Source organism: Lepidochelys kempii, chromosome 8 (assembly GCF_965140285.1).
Source record: "Lepidochelys kempii isolate rLepKem1 chromosome 8, rLepKem1.hap1, whole genome shotgun sequence".
NCBI classification, from domain to species: Eukaryota; Metazoa; Chordata; order Testudines; family Cheloniidae; genus Lepidochelys; species Lepidochelys kempii.
Genome location: NC_136387.1, coordinates 56746467 through 56765793, shown reverse-complemented (window position 1 = coordinate 56765793; position 19327 = coordinate 56746467). Strand labels below are relative to the sequence as shown.

Below are 19327 nucleotides of genomic sequence, written 5' to 3'. Positions count from 1 at the left end.
AACCACATCCTATTTGTAAAAAACATAACTGCCTAAACTGCAAATGCAGCCCAATGTTATAAATCGTCTGTGTGTCTTTTAGATTCTTGATTTGTCAAAGCAGAGAATACCCAAATAGAACTTTGATTACCGGACAAAATTATTATTTTTACTAAAATTGTGGCATCCAACAGATCAAGTACATGTCGCTCTGTGTCCAGCATTCAGTACTCTTTCCCTCCAATAGTTACTGCAAACATTTCATTGAGGCATGAGTTTTATAAATTTTACAAACTTTAATATGTAATAAGATATTGCAGCTGATCTATATCCAAACCTAGTTATCTGAAACTGTGCTCTTCAAAAGTGCCCCCAGTGGGATGTTGAAAATATCCTGAGTGATTCAAAAATACCATTAGCTATACTTTCCAATTTTCCCATGACATTTGGCTAACTGAGATTAAGATTCCATTTTTTTGGCTTAAAATGAATATTGCATGAATGTGAAACATAAAATGTGAATCTTTATAAGGAAAGTATGGAACACAAGCAGATCTCATGTACCCTGTAGTATGTGTGGATCTAAACTTTTACTGATAGCTTGACCTTTTTGATATTACTTTTTTTGTGAAGGTGACAGAGGAAGTTCGTGCAACTGTTGATGCACGTTTGAAGGATTCTTCTGAGTATCAAGCCCAGCTAGAAAAGAAACTGATGGAGGCAGAAAAGGAAAAGCAAGAACTTCAGGATGAGAAACGTAAAGCTATAGAGAACATGGAGCAACAGGTATAGAGTGCTGAATGTTCACCTTCCTTGTGTCTACAAGAATATGTTTGCAGTTAGTCTTTAATTGTAGTTTTCATTTTAACTTCTATGCAGAAAAGGAAAGCAATGCAATCTCCAATGCTAATTTCACAAAAGGATTTACAGGAGTGTAACTGAATTAGAAGGATGCTATATTAAAATATATAAATAAATATACAAAACTCTTATCCACTTAGTCCTTCACTGTTTGTCTTGTCTTATACTTTGATCAGTGCTTGAAGGAAATAGCATTGTCACACTAGCAAAACCAAGATGCGGTGTTTGTTTATGTATACCAAAATTAGGCCATCCAGACCCTTTAATTTTTCCATTTTATATTTGGGAAATGGCTGATTTTCTTCCTGTTGGAGTTGAAATTAACAAGACTGCTGTGCAACCAGCATCACTGTTGTGAACTCAGCTGGGAAAGCACAGTTACCTATTTCTGAAAACGGAGCTCGGAATACCTGAATTCGCGCAAAAATGGCTCTATTACGTTAATAAGCCAAAGTCTAAATTTCACCAGATTATAACCATTTAAAATTTCTCCTTTATCTCTAAATTATTCATATCTTATACCTCTTCATGTTGCTTCTTCATGTTGTGTTATAGTACTTAATAAATTACATTGTCTGTTCAATTTTATTTCCTTTCTATAGCTATCTGAACTGAAGAAGAGCCTCTCTAATGTGCAATCTGAAGTCCAGGAAGCTCTTCAAAGAGCAAGCACAGCAATAAATAATGAACAGCAGGCCAGGCGTGACTGTCAGGAACAGGTAGGTTTTGGTTTTAGCTATAAATGGCCAGATGAAGTTTGATAGCTTTGTCTCTGTCTGGAGCCAAGGATGAGTTTAATTTTTAGTGCTGTTGGTCAGAGAAATTAGTGGAAATAGAAGGGTATTACAGGAGCAGTTCGTCCATTCCTATGACAAGATTGTTTCCTAGACTGCATTTCCTGGTACTTCATTGCCTTGATGTAATCTAAATTTTAAATAACTAGAGTGTTTAATTAAATAGACTTTTGAATATAAAATTCTGCACTTGTATAAGGCCCCAGTGTGGACCTGCCGAGCAGGAGATGCGCCCCTCCCTCAGCCCTGCCCAGACCCTTTGGAGCTGTTGCTGCCAGGAAGAGGTGCCTCTCCCCCAGCCCTGAGCTGCTGCAGCAAGAGAGGTATGGGGGAGTCCTCTCTCCCCACTGCAGCCCCGGGGCAGCCTGTACCCCAAACCCATCATCCCCGGCCCCACCCCAGAGCCCGCACCTCGACCCTCTGCCCCAGCCCTGAGCCCCCTCCCACACTCCGATCCCCTCAGCCACACTCCCACCACATGAATTTTGTTATGTGTACCAATGTGAAAGTGTTGTGTCAAACATCACCTCCATATTGGTGCACATACAAAATTCATTCAACACATGGACTTAACAAATTAGAGGGAACACTGAGTGTGGGGCGTACTTAACTGATCTTAATGGATTCTTTCTTAACTCTCCAGAAGAAGGTGAAAACTAAAGTTCTCACCCATATATACTAGGGGAAAATTTCTTTCCAAACCCAATTTTGACAATTACTTAGAGAGCATGCTAGCAGCAATAACTGTAGCAAAACATTTTTGCCAATACTCTGAGAAGATAAGTTTGGTGTCAAGTAACTGCTGGTTTTTACAGTGAATCCTAGTCATGCTTATTTTTCTACATCTGAAAATTCTAATAACTCTTTCAGAAAACTCAATTGTGTAGTTAATCTAGACTGAGTGTTTAATTGCTGGGGGTTTTCATGTGTCAGATAATAAGACTGAATCAATCTTTTGCTGGTCCTTCCCCCCCGCCCCTTTTGTATTTACCTCTCTCCATAGTTGCAATCAGCAGAAGTGCTTGAAAAGCTCCTATCCCTCTCGATGCAGAATTTAAAGGAAGAGGGCTGGTGAAAGGGCTTATAAAAGGGGTTTTCATCCAGCTGGTTGTCAGTGTTAATATTTAGGGATATATTCAGATCTGCATATCTGTTTTCTCAGGCTTTTGAGAATCACATGGGTTAAGGGATAGGGTCACTTTGAGGAGGTGGCTTAGATTTTATTTTTGGTGGCTTATTTTGTTTATCAGGATTGATCTGCAAGAGAAGACAAGTCTAATATTGGGAAATTTCCCTTTTTGTATTTATGTAACTTTTTAACAAGTATGGAAAGCTATGGAGGGTATGTGATATACTTGAAGAAATAACAAAGTACACTGTTTCTCACAGGCAAAGATCGCTTCAGAAGCTCAAAATAAGTATGAGCGGGAATTGATGCTTCATGCTGCTGATGTTGAGGCCTTGCAGGCTGCTAAAAGTCAAGTTGCTAAGAATTCAGCAATAAGGCAGCAGTTAGAGGAAGCTACTCAGAAAGCTGAATCTGCACTTCTGGAGTGCAAAGCCTCATGGGAAGAGCGGGAGAGAATGTTAAAGGTAGGATTTTTCTGGCTTTTCTGAAGTGTATAGATATCTGTAGTGTTCAGACCTATGCAAATTAAAATTCATCATGACCAAACAGAAAAATATTCTGTTGTAGGATGAAACTTCAAAGCTTGGGTCTCGCTGTGAAGACTTAGAAAGACAAAACCAATTATTACATGAGCAACTGGAAAATCTAAGTGACAAGATGGTGACCTCTGTGAAGGAAGCCATGCCAAGTGCATTGAATGTTTCTCTTAATGAAGAAGGCAAATCACAAGAACAAATCTTAGAAATTCTCCGGTAAATTTAATCCTAAACTATTTTCCATAGTCATTGTGAGTAATTTCAGTTGCTGAACTGGTTAGTTCATCTTCATTTTCTTTTTTGGAAAACAGAATATTTCAAAATTAAAGTGGATTAATTTTTAAATGGTATTAGCTATGGTGACAGCCTTTCCCCTGCTTCAGTAGCAGCAGAGATAGGTGGAATTGCAGCTGCTGATTGGTCCCAGCTATCCTATGGAAAAGATGTAAGGCAGAGACTTGTCTGGAGGGCCTGGTACCTCCTGGTAAACGATGGTGCCAAGAACATTCCACAGAGTGACACCTTCCCAGAGTAGGATCAAGTCTTCTTGTTTCCTCTATTTATTGGTAGATATATGGATTTGCTTTTGGGTCTCTTCGGCCAACTGCCATTTTTATTTTCTTTTAGCAGCTGGCCTCATTCTGACATGGATGTCTAGATTTAAATTTCCTTCTTACACTTAAGTTCAAATGTCCCCCTTTCTTGCAGATTTATACGCCGAGAGAAGGAGATTGCAGAAACTAGGTTTGAGGTGGCCCAGGTGGAGAGCTTGCGTTATCGTCAGAGGGTGGATCACCTGGAAAGGGAGCTCCAGGAGTTGCATGATAGTCTGAACGCAGAGAGAGAGAAGGTGCAGGTGTGTACATGAACTGTTGGTTACACTTTCAACTGGCTGAAATGTCTTCCTCCTTATTCATGTCTTTTCCTACTTCAACTGGGTACATCTGTGCAGCTGGGAGTGTGTTTCTGAGCTTGGATAGACAGAAGTACTAGCTTAGCTCAATCTAGTTTGCTAAAAATAGCAGTGTAGCCAGGCAGTGGCTCAGACGACCAGTCAGAGACTGAAGCCAGCCAGATCCCCTGCGTATGTACTTAGGCAGCTAGCCTGAGCCACCATCTGTGCTACCCTCAGCTATGCTGCTATTTATAGCAGTATTTTTAGAGCTCTTTTTGAGCTAGCATGTGCCTGTCTACCTGAGCTGGGAAGCATGCCTGTCATCTGCATTGTAAACATAAGCTAAAAGCTAAGAAGTGTGCAAGAGTCCATTGTATTTGGAATGGGATTGATATTTGTCCAGTTGCACTATCTTTGCTCCTAGCCCCATGAACTTGCTCTCAAAAGCAGGATAGCAATTATGCTTTGAAAACTTGTTTTAACATGTATAGTTGTGCAGAACAGATATTTAGGAAGCAGTCAAAAGAAATGTTTGGAGAAGTGGTACAGAGAATCACATGGGGAAGTCTGCTATTTTCAGGGTTTTTAAACAATATATTAATTTCTTCATCTAACTCTTTAAAAAGTTTTTACACGACTTTATGTACAGTGATAGTTTTCTAAAGTCTAATACCAATGAACGTTGTTTGAATGTTTATGTCCAAAGAAAGCTAAACCAGTTATTTGGATGATTTTCTTTGACCTAACAGATAACAGCAAAAACAATTGCTCAGCATGAAGAACTAATGAAAAAGACAGAAACCATGAATGTATTGATAGAAACCAACAAGATGCTGAGAGAAGAGAAGGAGAGGCTAGAACAAGAACTACAACAAATGCAGGCAAAGGTTAGTGATGAGACTTATGCACAAAATTCTCAGACACTCAGTATTTGAAGGAGATCTTGAATGAATCAACATCTGGGTTTGTTAGACATATAACATATTGCTAATCGCAATAACTGTATGCTGTAAAACTTGATTATAAATAATGTGGGAGACAATCACACTACTGAGAGGATTTTCAATATAATTAAGATGTCAGAGGACAAGGCCCTGTTTACTATACAGAAAGTTGCAGGCAGCTTTAAATAAAGTAGAAAATCAATAGTGACTCTTGATTAACAATATGCCGTTGATCAGGACACTCGTTAAAATAAAAGAAAGATCAGGGGATGGGCTGAAGTGGTGGGCCACAATTTTATTAACTTAGCACTTCTGCCGAGTGTTATATGTGGCCTATCTCACAGACCAGGAATTTAATTGTGTCCAGTGTGATTTACAGGGCTCCCACTCCCATCATGTAAGCAATAACTCAGGGTTGACCCTCATCAGTCTACCCCTAGAACTCAGCTCACTTCTGAATCTTCTCGTCCTCTTCCCCCCCCACCGCCATAAAGCAAGTAGAAGATATTAAGGGGGACCTCAAGTTGTTTTACGCCTCCTCTTTTACAAGCACAAGGTCCACCAGTGAAATCTTGTGTCATTTACTTCTGGGAGTGCTGCATCTTTCAGACTTTATCTGCACTGGCCAGTGGAGACACCCTTGAAAGGGGTTTAAATTGGCCTTTGTGCTCCACCATCCATCAGCTTTCCCACTTCTCCCCTGGCTGGCCAGTGGAGAACCCCAGGAGAAGGAGGGCCCTAGTCATGGCCTTCTCAGGCATGTGCTCTCCCATCTCTCCTTCTGGGCTGTACATCACTCTGCCAGTCTGACCAACATCCCCTCTGATCCCCCAGTGAGATGGGGGTATATTTTAACACCTGATGATTTTCCAGGTGCGTAAGCTAGAGGCAGACATCCTACCTTTACAAGAGTCTAATGCTGAGCTAAGTGAAAAAAGTGGAATGCTTCAGGCAGAAAAGAAGCTGTTGGAAGAGGATGTCAAACGTTGGAAAGCCCGGACCCAGGTGAGTGCGTCTTTTTACAGAGGTCCAAATGAAAAAACTCAAATGCTGGTAGATCAACCCCATCTCCTGAAAAGTGGTGGAAGACTGAAATGAATTTGATTTATGAAACATCACCAGTGAATATGTATTAAGAAGGCTTGAATTTGTTAGGATAACATGAGTTTGCCTTGTCACTCTGCCTGGTATAGGACACAGCTAAGAGCGCCAATCTGAGGTCAGACTGCCAGAATACAGGGCATATACCCCAGGCTGGTGGTGTATTCTATCCTAAGACCTCATCAAGCCGGTAACAAATGTGTGCTTCCAAATTACCATACTAGTTATTATGGAACCACAGACAGTCTCCTTAAGGCCCTCTAGCCCTCATGCATCACCCAGACAAACTATTTATCTGTGATAAATGATTATTAAAACCAGAAATAACATACATTATATTCTTCCTGTTCCAAAGAACCCACCACTTACCCCCAGATCAAAATATACTTCAGGATCTCACCCAAAAAACATGCTTCAGCCAATCTTTAGTAACTAACTAAAGATTTATTCATAAAAAACGGAAAAGAAGAGTGATTAAAAGGTTAAAATGAATCCTATACGTTACAGTTGATATCAAAGTTTGTAGATCAGGATAATAGCAGTGATGTTAAATCGGCCAGTCTGTAATTAGTCTCTCTGGGTTGGGGGTCCTCAGTCCATTGTTTAAAGCTTTCCCTTTCTTATCGAAATTATAGTTCAGAGATGTGGAGCAAGAAAGAGACAAAGAAATAATGTCACAGTCTCCATTTATATTCTCAGTCCATGTGCATGGAAAATTAGTCTCAAACATGGAGTCAGGGATCACATATTCTACACGCCCTTGCCGATTCATGAGTCATCTATTGTCTACATGCTCTCTAAGGTGTAGTTGGAAGGGGCCTACTGGAAGAGTTGATTCTCCTTAATGGTTCATCAACCATGGCTGACTGGTGTTGATGTAAATCTGTCTTGTGGGTGTTACCCAGGAATAAAACATGTTTAAGATACAAACACAGAGCAAAGATTCATAACTTCATATGCAATGATAATACACGCATATAAACAGGATAACATTGTTCAACAGATTACAACTTTTCAAATAAAAACAATGCGAGAAGTCCTTGTGACACCTTAGAGACTAACAAATTTATTTGGGCATAAGCTTTCGTGGGCTAAAATGCCATAGTCTCTAAGGTGCCATGAGGACTCCTCATTGTTCTTGCTGATTCAGACTAACACAGCTACCACTCTGAAACTTTTCCAGTGATACTTTCAGGGGTATACTTTCTTTGAGATTTATCACAATTGTGCAACAGTGGTGATACATTAGTGGTTATACTTTAGTGTAAACATGGTCATCCTTTTTTATACAGTATCTCATGCCTAACTTAGAATGCAGTTCTAAACCACCATTGACAGAGCACAAAAGCAACTATCACCAACATGTATAGATTCTGTAGAATGAAATGTGTTTTCTTTTTGCAAGAATCAAGACTAATCAGATTATAAATATCTTTCAGCATTTACTGAGCCAACAGAAAGACTCTGATCTTGAAGAATATCGAAAACTCCTTTCAGAGAAGGAGGCGAATACCAAACGCATACAACAGATGAGTGAAGAAACAGGCAGGCTTAAAGCAGAAATAGCAAGGTACAGTATAAAGAAACTTTTGGAAAGTTCTGCATACTAAAAGTCAGTTTTACTATGTAATATTTAAAATAAGACGACATTTGGAAACAAAACTCCTAAATGCCCCTATATAAGTGTTAAGCCTTTGGTGTTTGTTCAGCAATTTAACGCCTTTTATTCAGTAGTTATAAAAAGTGAAGTGTTAATTTATTTGGAAACAGGACATTTAAAATAAGTAGCCAAATGACTCCAAATTTAACTTTTATAATTTGATTTAGTGTGGGTACTTTGCTTTGAATATATATTCACTCATGGTGAATTATGACTTACAAAAATATAGCAATATCAAAATGTACTGACTTTGTTTATCTCTTGGCAAGATCTCATGCATCTCTTCATCCAATTTTGGTGTTTAGATCTAACGCATCTCTGACTACAAGCCAGAATCTGGTCCAGACCCTCAGAGATGAACTAACTAAAATAAGAACTGAAAAGGACACTCTTCAGAAGGAGCTAGAGAATAAAGTGGCTGACATACAAGAAAAAGTCAAAACTATAACACAGGTCAAGAAAATTGGGCGACGATACAAGACTCAGTATGAAGAGCTGAAAGCGCAATATGACAAGGTAGATGTAAATTCTGATTATTTAAGAAATTGAATAGTGCACTCTCAGCAGAGTCTTCATAGGTATTACTATTTATAATATCATTACTTCTGATACCAAAACTTGCCTATAAAATTCTGGCTTTAACTTTGAAATGTCCAAAGAATAATATGCTGTATGTGCAAAAACAACGAGGAGTCCAGTGGCATCTTGAAGACTAACAGATTTATTTGGGCATAAGCTTTCGTGGGTAAAAAACCCACGTCTTCAGATGCATGGAGTGAAAATTACAGATACAGTTATAAATATGTATTGGCACAAGCCTGTATTTGTAATTTTCACTCCATGCATATGAAGAAGTGGGTTTTTTACCCACGGAAGCTTATGCCCAAATAAATCCGTTAGTCTTTAAGCTGCCAGCAGACTCCTCGTTGCTTTGGGGTACAGACTAACACGGCTACTCCTCTGATGCTGTATGTTGTTTGAATGTGAAACTCAGCTCTTAAGGGAGCATCATAATTCCTTTTTGTATCCTGCTTAGACCATTTCTGATGATCAGTGCCCATCTGGTGGTGTTTATGTATGGAAGTGATAACTTTCTACATCTGATGGCTCCTTTTTAAAAAACAAAACAAAAAACGTATAACCCAGACCTGACATCAATTTGCAATGTTTCAGGTGGTTTCTGAGACATCAACTCAGTCTTATGCTGAAGAACAAGAACAGCAAGCTTCGGTCCAGGAAATACAAGAACTGAAAGAGTCTCTCAGCCAGGCTGAGGTAAAGACAAAAGCCCTGGAGAATCAGATTGAAAATTTACAGAAGGTAAGAAGACAGCAATATTGTTAGTTTCTACATATGTTTTGAAAGCACTTCACAGGGTACAATGAAGATTTGTTCGTAAAGTATGTGTTCTGTCTCTATCTCTGTTGGAGGAGCTGGAGTACTATACCACTGAGAACTTTTACTACACCGGACCCTTGCTAGAACACGGGGTTCGGGATCCATGCGCGGTACCGCATTAACCGGGGACCGTATTATAGCAGGGGCCGCATTACCATGGATCCCAATTTAAATATTTAAATTTTGGGATCCATTGCAATGACCGCGCTATATGCAAATCTGCGCTATAGCAATGAGCGCTCTAGCGAGGGTCTGCTGTATCTTAACTAAAGTGACTAGTTAGTATCTCAGTTAATTGGGCTGTGTTTTGTGTCTGACGCACTCACCACCTAGTTTTAAGGTAGCTTATTATAGCTGGTAGCTAAATTATCTTTTTTTTTTCCTGCAGACTATAGCAGAGAAAGAAAGTGAAGCCAGAAGTCTTCAGGAACAGATATCTCAGCTACAGTCAGAACTTTCTCGTCTTCATCAAGATTTGCAAGAGAGAACTACACAAGAAGAACAGCTCAGGCAACAGATAACTGAGAAGGAGGAAAAGACTAGGAAGACCCTGCTGGCTGCCAAGCAGAAAATTGCACAGTTAGCTGGTGAGCTACTCTACTCTGCCTTAAGGGATTTCCATTTTTTTCATTGGTTTTATGGAAAACCTTCCTGGGCTGAAACCCTGGAGAAAATGTGAACTTCTTGGGTAAACTTTAGTGAGAAATTAACTATGATGTAAACCATAAGTTTCTAAAATTAAACTTTGAATGTAGCTGTTCCTTGGGCAGGTTTTTCAGCTATATACAGTTAGTTATATAGTGTTGGAAGCTGTAAAAATGTTTGACTTGGTATCAGTTAAAATGGCCAATAACTAATCTGAGAGTTACTTTAGATGAGTCAGAGGATATTGTCCCTGCTTAGCACCCAGGTATTTATCCCACACAACTTACCAGTACAAAGGACATTCCTTTCTTTCAGCAAGTTCAGTGTTAATCAGGAAGAAATGAAACTACTGCTTTCTGATGGTTGGAGAAAACATACAGTCCTTCGATATTTCAAAGTTACAATTGCTAGCCTTATTTTCAAAAAATCACACAAGTTATCACTAAGAAATAGTTTTATCACTTACAAAGTGTTAGTACACATAGGTCTCTGCTTAAAGTACTTCATCAAATTTATAAAAGCGAACAGATTTTCCGTGCACAAAGACTTGGTAGGCAGTTTTACAGTGAAGAGACTGAATGCTTTGTTACTTGGTTAGGTACAAAAGAACAGCTGACAAAAGAAAATGACGAGTGGAAACAAAAGAGCAGTGCATTAGAAGAGCAAAAGACTGAGTTGGAGGTGCGGATGAGTGCACTCAAATCACAGTATGAAGGTCGCATTTGCCGCCTGGAGAGAGAGCTAAGAGAGCAACAAGAGAGGCACCATGAACAGCGAGATGAGCCTCCAGAGTCTACTAATAAGGTAAGGTACAAGATATGTGAAGCTTTTGTTAGCTTTACCATTTGTAGTGAAACGGAATAGTCTGTGTCTAACAATGTGTGTGCTTTGAGTTCACAGTAACGGAGCAGTTGTGAATTAGAATAGTTCCTGTGTGGTGCCCCTTCCCTTATACCATATCTCTGATAGCAGGTGGAAATTCAACAGACACAGCTTCTTCCCAGGGGGCTTCCAACCTTTTTAATCCCCAGAATAATGCAGCTGGAAACCCGAAACAGTACATACCACCTCCAGTTTCCCAAAGCAAGTTGGTCTTGGAAGGAAGAGAAACAGCTGTTCAGAGCATTAGAAGTTAATAACAAAAAATCGTTCTGGTTGGGTTCAAACATTCCACTGCTAACAAAAGTATATAATTGTTTTACTGACTAGGTTTCACCACAGGAGTAGTTCAAACATTGCTCCTCTTGTTGGCTCTGTCAGCAGTCTTATTTGCATATACAATATGACAGGACTATCGTGCTAAAACTTTGAGCTTGCATCCTGGTCCTACAGTAAATATAGTTCTTTCCAATAGAACAGAATTAATCAGTACTCTTTTTGGCTGTCTAAAAAAATTGCATTATCAAGGGTATCCCAGAAAATACTTGACTTCCTTGAGCAAGCTCAGAATATTTGAGAGTAAGCATGGAACTGGTATACTTCCAAATCCATAGTTGAAACAATTGTAATTAAAGAGATCTGTCTACTGAAGTAGTAACCAAAATTGCATTTTTGGATTGTTTTATAGAGCCTGCTGGCTTAATATTTAGCTATGGAAGCATATAATTTACAAAAACACTTACATCTAATAGGTTGCAGAACAGCAGAGGCAGATCACACTCAAATCTACTCCAGCATCAGGTGAAAGAGGAATGTAAGTTGTGGGTTCTTTTTTGTCTAGTCGTTATGTCTATATTTTTTGTTTTGAACTGTAGGAATGAATTAAAGGCTTTTGCATTTAAGAATTTTTTAACAGCTTTTGGAAGCTACTGACTGCTAAATGCTAACACTGAGCTATGGACTAACCGAATCTAACCAGTTAAGTCATTTACTGCTAAACTGTCATAATTAGGTACACCGTGAACTTGAAATCTAGTCTATTTGAAAAATTATAAGCAGTTTCAGGTACTACACCAGCCTGTGAAGATGTATAATCTTTATGGCCTATAATCTGACATTTCTGTTCTTGGAACAGTTCTGATCCCAGGTGTTCTTGTAACAATGCTACACATCTTTGATTTTTAAAATTCTGGTATCCCTTTGAAATGAAGTTCTGATCTTGAGAAGTGACTGTAAAAATCACTGGCATCATTCTTATTCAGCAGATATTCTCCTTCTGTATTGAGCCATATCAGTTGACTTCAGTGACAAATAGAAGACTGTGTCCACACTGCGCTGTCAGTGCTAAAACTTTAGTCATGCAGGGGTGTGAAAAAACACCCTTGAGAGACAAAAGTTTTAGCACTGAAAAGCGCCAGTACAGACAGCGATTTATCGCCAGCAGCTACACAAATTTCCAGTTAATCACATCTATCAAGGATATGGGGTTGTGCACAGGGCATAATTTGCCCTGCAGAATAATCTCTTCTAGCGGTGATATGCAAGAATGATAATTGTGAACAAAACTTCGAAGGTAGCTGTTGATTATGGAATCATAAGTATGTAGGACTGGAAAAGACCTCGAGAGGTCAAGTCCAGCCCCCTGCACTAAGGCAGGACCAGGTTAACCTTGACTATCCCTGACAAGTGTTTGTCCAACCTGATTTTGAAAACATCCAGTGATGGGGATTTACAACTTCACTTGGAAACCCCTTCCTAATTTAACTACCCTTGTAGTTTTTCCTAATATCTAACCTAAATCTCCCTTTCTGCAGATTAAGCCCATTATATCTTGTCTCACCTTCAGTGGACATGGGGAACTAATCACCATCCTCTTTATAACAGCCGTTAACATATTTTGAAGACTGTTTATCAGGTGTTCTCTCTCCCTTCCCCCGGTTGTCTTTTCTCTAGACGTAAACATACCCAGTTTTTTTAAACCTTTCCTCATAGGTCAGAATGTCTAAACATTTTATCATTATTGTTAGAATATAAGAATGGCCATACTGGGTCAGACCAAAGGGCCATCTAGTCCCGTATGCTGTTTTCCGACAGTGGCCAATACCGGGTGCCCCAGAAGAAATGAACAGAACTGGTAATCATCAAGTGGTCTACCCCCTGTTGCCCATTCCCAGCTTCTGGCAAACAGAGGCTAGAGACACCATCCCTGCCCATGCTGGCTAATAGCCATTGATGGACTTATCCTCAATGAACTTATCTAGTTCTTTTTTTGAACCTTGTTATAGTCTTGGACTTCACAACATCCTCTTGCAAAGAGTTCCACAGCTTGACTGTGTGTTGTGTGAAGAAATACTTCCTTTTGTTTGTTTTAAACCTGCTTCTTGTTAATTTCGTTTGGTGACCCCTAGTTCTTGTGTTATGAGAAGGAGTAAATAACACTTCCTTATTTACTTTCCCCCCACCAGTCTTGATTTTATAGACCTCTATCATGTCCCCCCTCAGTCGTCTCTTTTCCAAGATGAAAAGTCTGAATCTTAATCTCTCCTGATATGGAAGCTGTTCCATGCTCCTAATCATTTGTATTGCCCTTTTCTGAACCTTTTCCAATTCCAGTACATCTTTTTTGAGATGGGGCAACCACATCTGCATGCAGTATTCAAGATGTGGGCGTACCATGGATTTATATAGAGGCAATATGACATTTTGTTGTCTCATCTATCCCTTTCTTAATGATTACCAACATGCTCTTAGCTTTTTTTGACTGCTGCTACACGCTGAGTGGATTTTTTCAGAGAACTATCCACAATGATACCAAGATCTCTCTTGAGTGGTATCTGCTAATTTAGACCCCATCATTTAATATGTATAGTTGGGATTATGTTTTCCAATGTGATTTGTTTGCATTTATAAACAATGAATTTCATCTGCCATTTTGTTGCCCCGTCACCCAATTGTTGCTCTCCTCTGATCTCTCCAATTTATTCACATCTTTCCTAAAGTGTGGCACTCAGAACTGGACACTACTCTAGGTCAGTGCCGAGTAGAGCAGCACAATTACTTACCATGTCTTACATACGACATTCCTGTTAATACACCCCAGAATGATATAAGCCTTTTTTGCAACTGCAGCCATTGTTGATTTTTTCAATCAGTGATCCACTATAATTCCCAGTTACTTTTCATCAGAACTACTGCTAGTTATTTGCCATTTTATATTTGTCATTTGATTTTTTTCCTTCCTAAGTGTGGTACTTTGCACTTTTCTTTATTGAATTTCATCTTGTTGATTTCAGTGCAATTCTCTAATTTTTCAAGGTTGGTTTTGAATTCTAATCCTGTTCCCCCAAGTGCTTGCAACCCCTCCCAGCTTGTTAAAAGAACAGGAGTACTTGTGGCACCTTAGAGACTAACAAATTTATTTGAGCATAAGCTTTCGTGAGCTACAGCTCACTTCATCATGCATCCGATGAAGTGAGCTGTAGCTCACGAATGCTTATGCTCAAATAAATTTGTTAGTCTCTAAGGTGCCACAAGTACTCCTTTTCTTTTTGTGAATACAGACTAACACAGCTGCTACTCTGATCCCAGCTTGTTGTCATCCTCAGTAATAAAAATATTGAATAGTACTAGACTCAGGGCTGCAGGATCCCTGGAGATATGCCCTCCCAGCTTGAGTATAGTCTTTCAACCAGTTATGCTCTCACCTTATAGCAATTTCATATAGACTACATTTCTTGAGTTTGCTTATGAGAATGTTGTGGTAACTGTGTCAAAAGCCTTATTAAAATTAAGATGCATCAGATACAGGTTCCCCTGATTCACTAAACCAGTAATCCTGTGAAAGAAGGAAATTAGGTTGATTTGGCATGATTTGTTCTTGACAAATTCATGCTGTCTGTTCCTTATAACCCTCATATCCCCTAAGTGCTTACGAATTGTTTAATAATTTGTCCCAGGTACTGAAGTTAGTCTGTCTGGTCTATAATTCCCCGGGTCCTCTTTGTTCCCTTTTTTAACAATAAGTACTCTGCTTGCCTTTCTCCAGTCCTTTGGGACCTCACCCATCCTCCTTGAGTTCTGAGATAATAATTGCTAACTGTTTCAAGATGGCTTCAGCTAGTTACTTAAGCTCTTTAGGATGAATTTCTTCTGGCCCTGTTGAATTTAATACATCTAACTTATACAAATATTCTTTAACCTGATCTTTCCGTATTTTGGCTTGCATTCTTCCCTTCTCGTTGATAATATTACTTGTGTTGAGTATCTGATTACTACTCTTCTTTTTAGTGAAGACTGAAGCAGAATAGGCATTAAACACCTTAGCCTTCCAAATGTCATCTCTTTTATTTGGTCTCCTTCCCCACTGTTCTGTTCTTTCGTCTTTCTCTTGCTCTAAATGTAGATGAAGAGCTGCCTCTTATTACCTTTTATGTCCCTTACTAGTTGTCATTTATTTTGTGCTTTAACCTTTCTGAATTTGTTCGTACTTGCTTGTGCTATTCTTTTGTACTCCTGAGCAATTTGTCCATGTTTTCACTTTTTGTAGGATTCATTTTTGATTTTTCAGATCATTAAAAAGCTCCTAATGGGGAAACATTGGCCTCTTACTATACATCCTATCTTCCTTTGAATCAGGATAGTTTGCCATTCTGCCTTTAATGTTGTGTCTTCCAGAAGTTGCCAACTCTCCTACATCCCTTAGATTTTCTTCCATTGGGACCCTGTCTTCCAGTTCTCTGTATTTGTTAGTCTTCTTTTTGAAGTCCACCCCCTTATTCTGCTGTTCTCTCTCCTTCCTTTCCGTAGAATCGTGAAATATATCATTTTATGATCACTTTCACCCATGTGGGCATCCCACCAAGTCTCTGTGATGCCAATTAAATAATAATTTAGCTTAGATACTAGTACTATGCCATGATCTGTTTTAAATGTTGTTGTGAAACTTTTCTAAATCAACATTTGATATTGTGTTAGAAAACTGAATTTGATACACTTGTAAGTCTGACCCCAACTTTGTTAGCACAAATAAAACCAGTGTCCTATTTCCAGTGCTAGCACTTCTGATCCACCAACAGCAAACATTAAGCCAACGCCTGTTGTGTCAACTCCAAGTAAAGTGACTGCTACTGCCATACCTGGGAGTAAATCTACTCCAAGAGCAAGTATCCGTCCAATGGTTACTCCTGCTACAGTTACAAATCCAACCACTACTCCAACAGCCACAGTTATGCCTACAACACAGGTGGAAACCCAAGAAGGTAAGTGTTCTAAATAAAGGACAACTATCTAAATTAAACTAACCTTAAAAGGACACCTCTACTTGAAATCTAGTCAATTTCAGAGTTAAATGTAATGTCTGGTATTCTACCTGACCTTGAATCCCCTTGCTAGTTTGTTGTGCTTTTACAGTTTTTACAGCTTTAAATCAGTTAACAGGTCATACATGAGAAACATTAAATCTCACTATCCACTGCTTTCTCAAGTGAAAAGTAATGTGAACTGTACTAGATAATGATAAGCCAATTAAAATGTGCTACCATTTGCTTTCCAGCTATGCAGTCAGAAGGACCAGTCGAGCATGTTCCAGTCTTTGGAAGCACAAGTGGATCTGTACGCTCCACCAGTCCTAATGTCCAGACATCTCTCTCTCAACCCATCTTAACTGTTCAGCAACAGACTCAAGCTACAGCTTTTGTGCAGCCCACTCAGCAAAGTCATCCTCAGATCGAGCCAGCGACTCAAGAGCCACCCCCGACCATTGTGGAGGTCGTACAGAGCTCACAAATAGAAAGGCCCTCCACTTCCACAGCAGTGTTTGGTACAGGTTGGTTTCATTCTCTAAATAAACATAAAGGGCCTAATCTCATGGTGTGTCCAAACCATTACAGATCCTCATTGAATCAGGCCATAATGCATATAATAGCAGCTGAAGGCTTTGTGTGCAAATTGTGGGGTAGGCTTTCAAAAAGACTGAGGTCTGGCCTACCTTCTTGCACCTGCCAAAGTATACCGTTCAAAAACTGTGACTTAGTACACTTCTAAAAGGTATCCTAGATGAAACAAGAAGTGAATGTTCAAATGTCTATTCAAACTAGTGCTGGATGTTAAATTTTGTTCGCTACAGAAAAAAGCAGGATCTCCCCTCATGCGCGCCTCTATTTCCTTGATCTTGCTTTGGTATGAGGATTCAGAGTTTAATATAAAGGTTTGGCTCGAAACTTTATAAATGACTACTGTAGGAAAGCAAACTAAATCAACTGAACTGAACACATATTCTGTGATTGTACGTGTACTTGCTTCAAACCCATTTAGGCCTTAGATGGCAATTTTTAAAAAAATTAGATCTTACTGTTACACTGAGCACCTATCGTTATAGATGCTCCTGTTATTTGCAAAATTTATCCCTTGTGGCTATTTTTAATTGCCTTTGCTGGTGTCTACGGAAATGTTAGCAACCATGTTCTGTCAGGAACAAAACTCCTGAAAAACGAACAAAAGAGCTGAAGCAAATAGAATGAGTTCAGTTGTGCCCTTAAGCTTAGATCTGGGTTCTGATGGACTTTGAATAGGGGCCAGTTTCACAGAGGGGAGCCTGCAGCTCAGAAAGCTCTGCTGCCAGTCCCAGTGTGTGCAACCCCAGGAGCAAACCGCAAGACACTCCTATCCAAGTGCTAGGGTTGAGTATAGAGCAAGAGGCAGTCTCTCAGAGAGGAAGCTGAAATTATCTGGGTTTCTGCCAGTTTACTAAACCCTCTTTGTGTGCCATAATGCTCTTGAAAATAACACTGAGGACTCTTTCAAGTTTCAGCTACCCCAAGTTCTTCCTTGCCCAAGCGTCCACGAGAGGAGGAAGAGGATAGCACAGTAGAAAACTCGGAACAAATTTCAGAGGAAACAGTGGATATACCTCTTCCAAAGAAACTGAGAAGCATACAGAGAGTTGGACCTGAGGTTTGTAAGAATAGCAATACTTCCAGTGAATTATGTTGCCCCGTCCAGGATTTGAGATTGGAATAAGCTTTTGATGAGGAAACTGAAACAGGATCCTGTTGCAAAAGCTTTTAAAATTCTGTTGCTGGCAAAGTCGGTCACCTTTTGTGAAAATGGTGATTGACAAACTCGTTACCAGTGGTTCTCAACCAGGGGTCCGAGGTCCCCTTGGGGTGGGGGTGGGGGGTGGCCGTGAGCAGGTGTTGGAGGGGTCCACTAAGCAAGGCTGGCACGACACTTGCTGGGGCCCAAGGCAGAAAGCCAAAGCTCCACCTCATTGGGCTGAGCTTGAAGCTCCAGCTTCATGGGGGCCCCAGGCAGTTGCCCTGCTTGCTACTCCCTAATGCTGCCCCTGGCTTTTATATGTAGAAAACCAGTTTTTGTGGTGCAGGTGGGCCATGGAGTTTTTACAGCATGTTGAGGGGGGCCTCGGAAAGAAAAAGGTAGCAAACCCTTGCTCTATACCATTAGAATAGCCTACATCTTGAACTTCCAACTAAAGCAAAAGTTATAGCGTTTAATGGTAGGGGCTTTGTGTTAAATAGTAGAATTTTTATTAGTTTAAGGGGAACACTGTTAACTTGAAATCCATGCAGTCGAGCTTAGCAGTATTTTGAATAGGCCTGAAAGGAGTGAGGTGGGTGTCAGGAAGGCAGGAGATGCAGAAATTGAAAATGAGCAATAAGCCCCTGGGCAAGAGTTTTAGCAGTGTGGATAGAAAGAGGGCCAGGTCTTTGAGTTATGGAGAAAGAAGCAGCAATATTTGGACATGGTCTGAATATTCAGATGTAGCGAGAAAACAGAGTTTCATATGACACCTATGAGGAGATGTCAGAAAAGCAGAAATATGAGGTTGGATGGAGAGAGGCTAGTCAGCAGTCTCAAGGTAGGTATTGGGCATTGGTGTAGAAATGGTAGTTAAAATTGTCTGTCTGACTGGCTCTCTTATTATGAAAAATATATGGTTTTTCAGGAGGAAGTCACGGCAGAAGAAAGCACTGATGGTGAGGTAGAAACTCAGATTTACAATCAAGATTCTCAAGACTCTATTGGAGAAGTAAGCAAAAAAAAATTAATTTTAATTGTAGCATGAACAGCCCTTCCGTGCAAATACCACTTTGGTATTTTAACAATTGCTGCAGTTAACATTGTATATCAATCTAGTCATTATTAGAAAAGCATTTGTTGATGGTAACATCTTTGTGAAATGTCAGTCATAATTTAGAGATTTGTAATGGAAATCAGTTTGTAAAGATTATAACAATTTTTAGGGCTAGAAGTTTCATTCAGTGTATATTTAATTTTGATTGCGATTTTCACATACCTCCATAGATAGTACTTCACATTTTCAAAGAAATATATAAACATTAAGTACTACCACTGAATTATGTAGTAATTTTACTTACGGGGGAAACTGAGACATAGGGATTAAAGGAGTCAACATCAGAGCCAGGATTGGAGTTTGAGAGTTGTAAATTCTTAAATTTCTTGTTTTGTTCCCACAGACTACACTTCT

At 39.5% G+C, this 19327-nt stretch overlaps 1 protein-coding gene across 6 annotated transcripts in view; it reads left to right on the top strand.

Moving 5' to 3' along the window:
- The window catches only part of TPR (translocated promoter region, nuclear basket protein), a 74184-nt gene that overhangs the window by 31660 nt on the left and 23197 nt on the right, over window positions 1-19327 (top strand). For 5 of the 6 annotated variants that reach the window (XM_073356693.1, XM_073356692.1, XM_073356691.2 and 2 more), the window contains exons 23-39: window positions 613-765; window positions 1443-1559; window positions 3024-3227; window positions 3331-3515; window positions 4008-4155; window positions 4944-5081; window positions 6012-6143; window positions 7679-7809; window positions 8205-8415; window positions 9073-9219; window positions 9686-9884; window positions 10541-10746; window positions 11574-11635; window positions 15871-16079; window positions 16373-16645; window positions 17624-17772; window positions 18785-18868. In XM_073356693.1, coding sequence (XP_073212794.1) covers window positions 613-765; window positions 1443-1559; window positions 3024-3227; window positions 3331-3515; window positions 4008-4155; window positions 4944-5081; window positions 6012-6143; window positions 7679-7809; window positions 8205-8415; window positions 9073-9219; window positions 9686-9884; window positions 10541-10746; window positions 11574-11635; window positions 15871-16079; window positions 16373-16645; window positions 17624-17772; window positions 18785-18868 — 2748 coding nt within the window. The remainder of the gene's footprint in view (window positions 1-612; window positions 766-1442; window positions 1560-3023; window positions 3228-3330; window positions 3516-4007; window positions 4156-4943; window positions 5082-6011; window positions 6144-7678; window positions 7810-8204; window positions 8416-9072; window positions 9220-9685; window positions 9885-10540; window positions 10747-11573; window positions 11636-15870; window positions 16080-16372; window positions 16646-17623; window positions 17773-18784; window positions 18869-19327) is intronic. The other variant, XM_073356694.2, reaches the window with a different exon arrangement.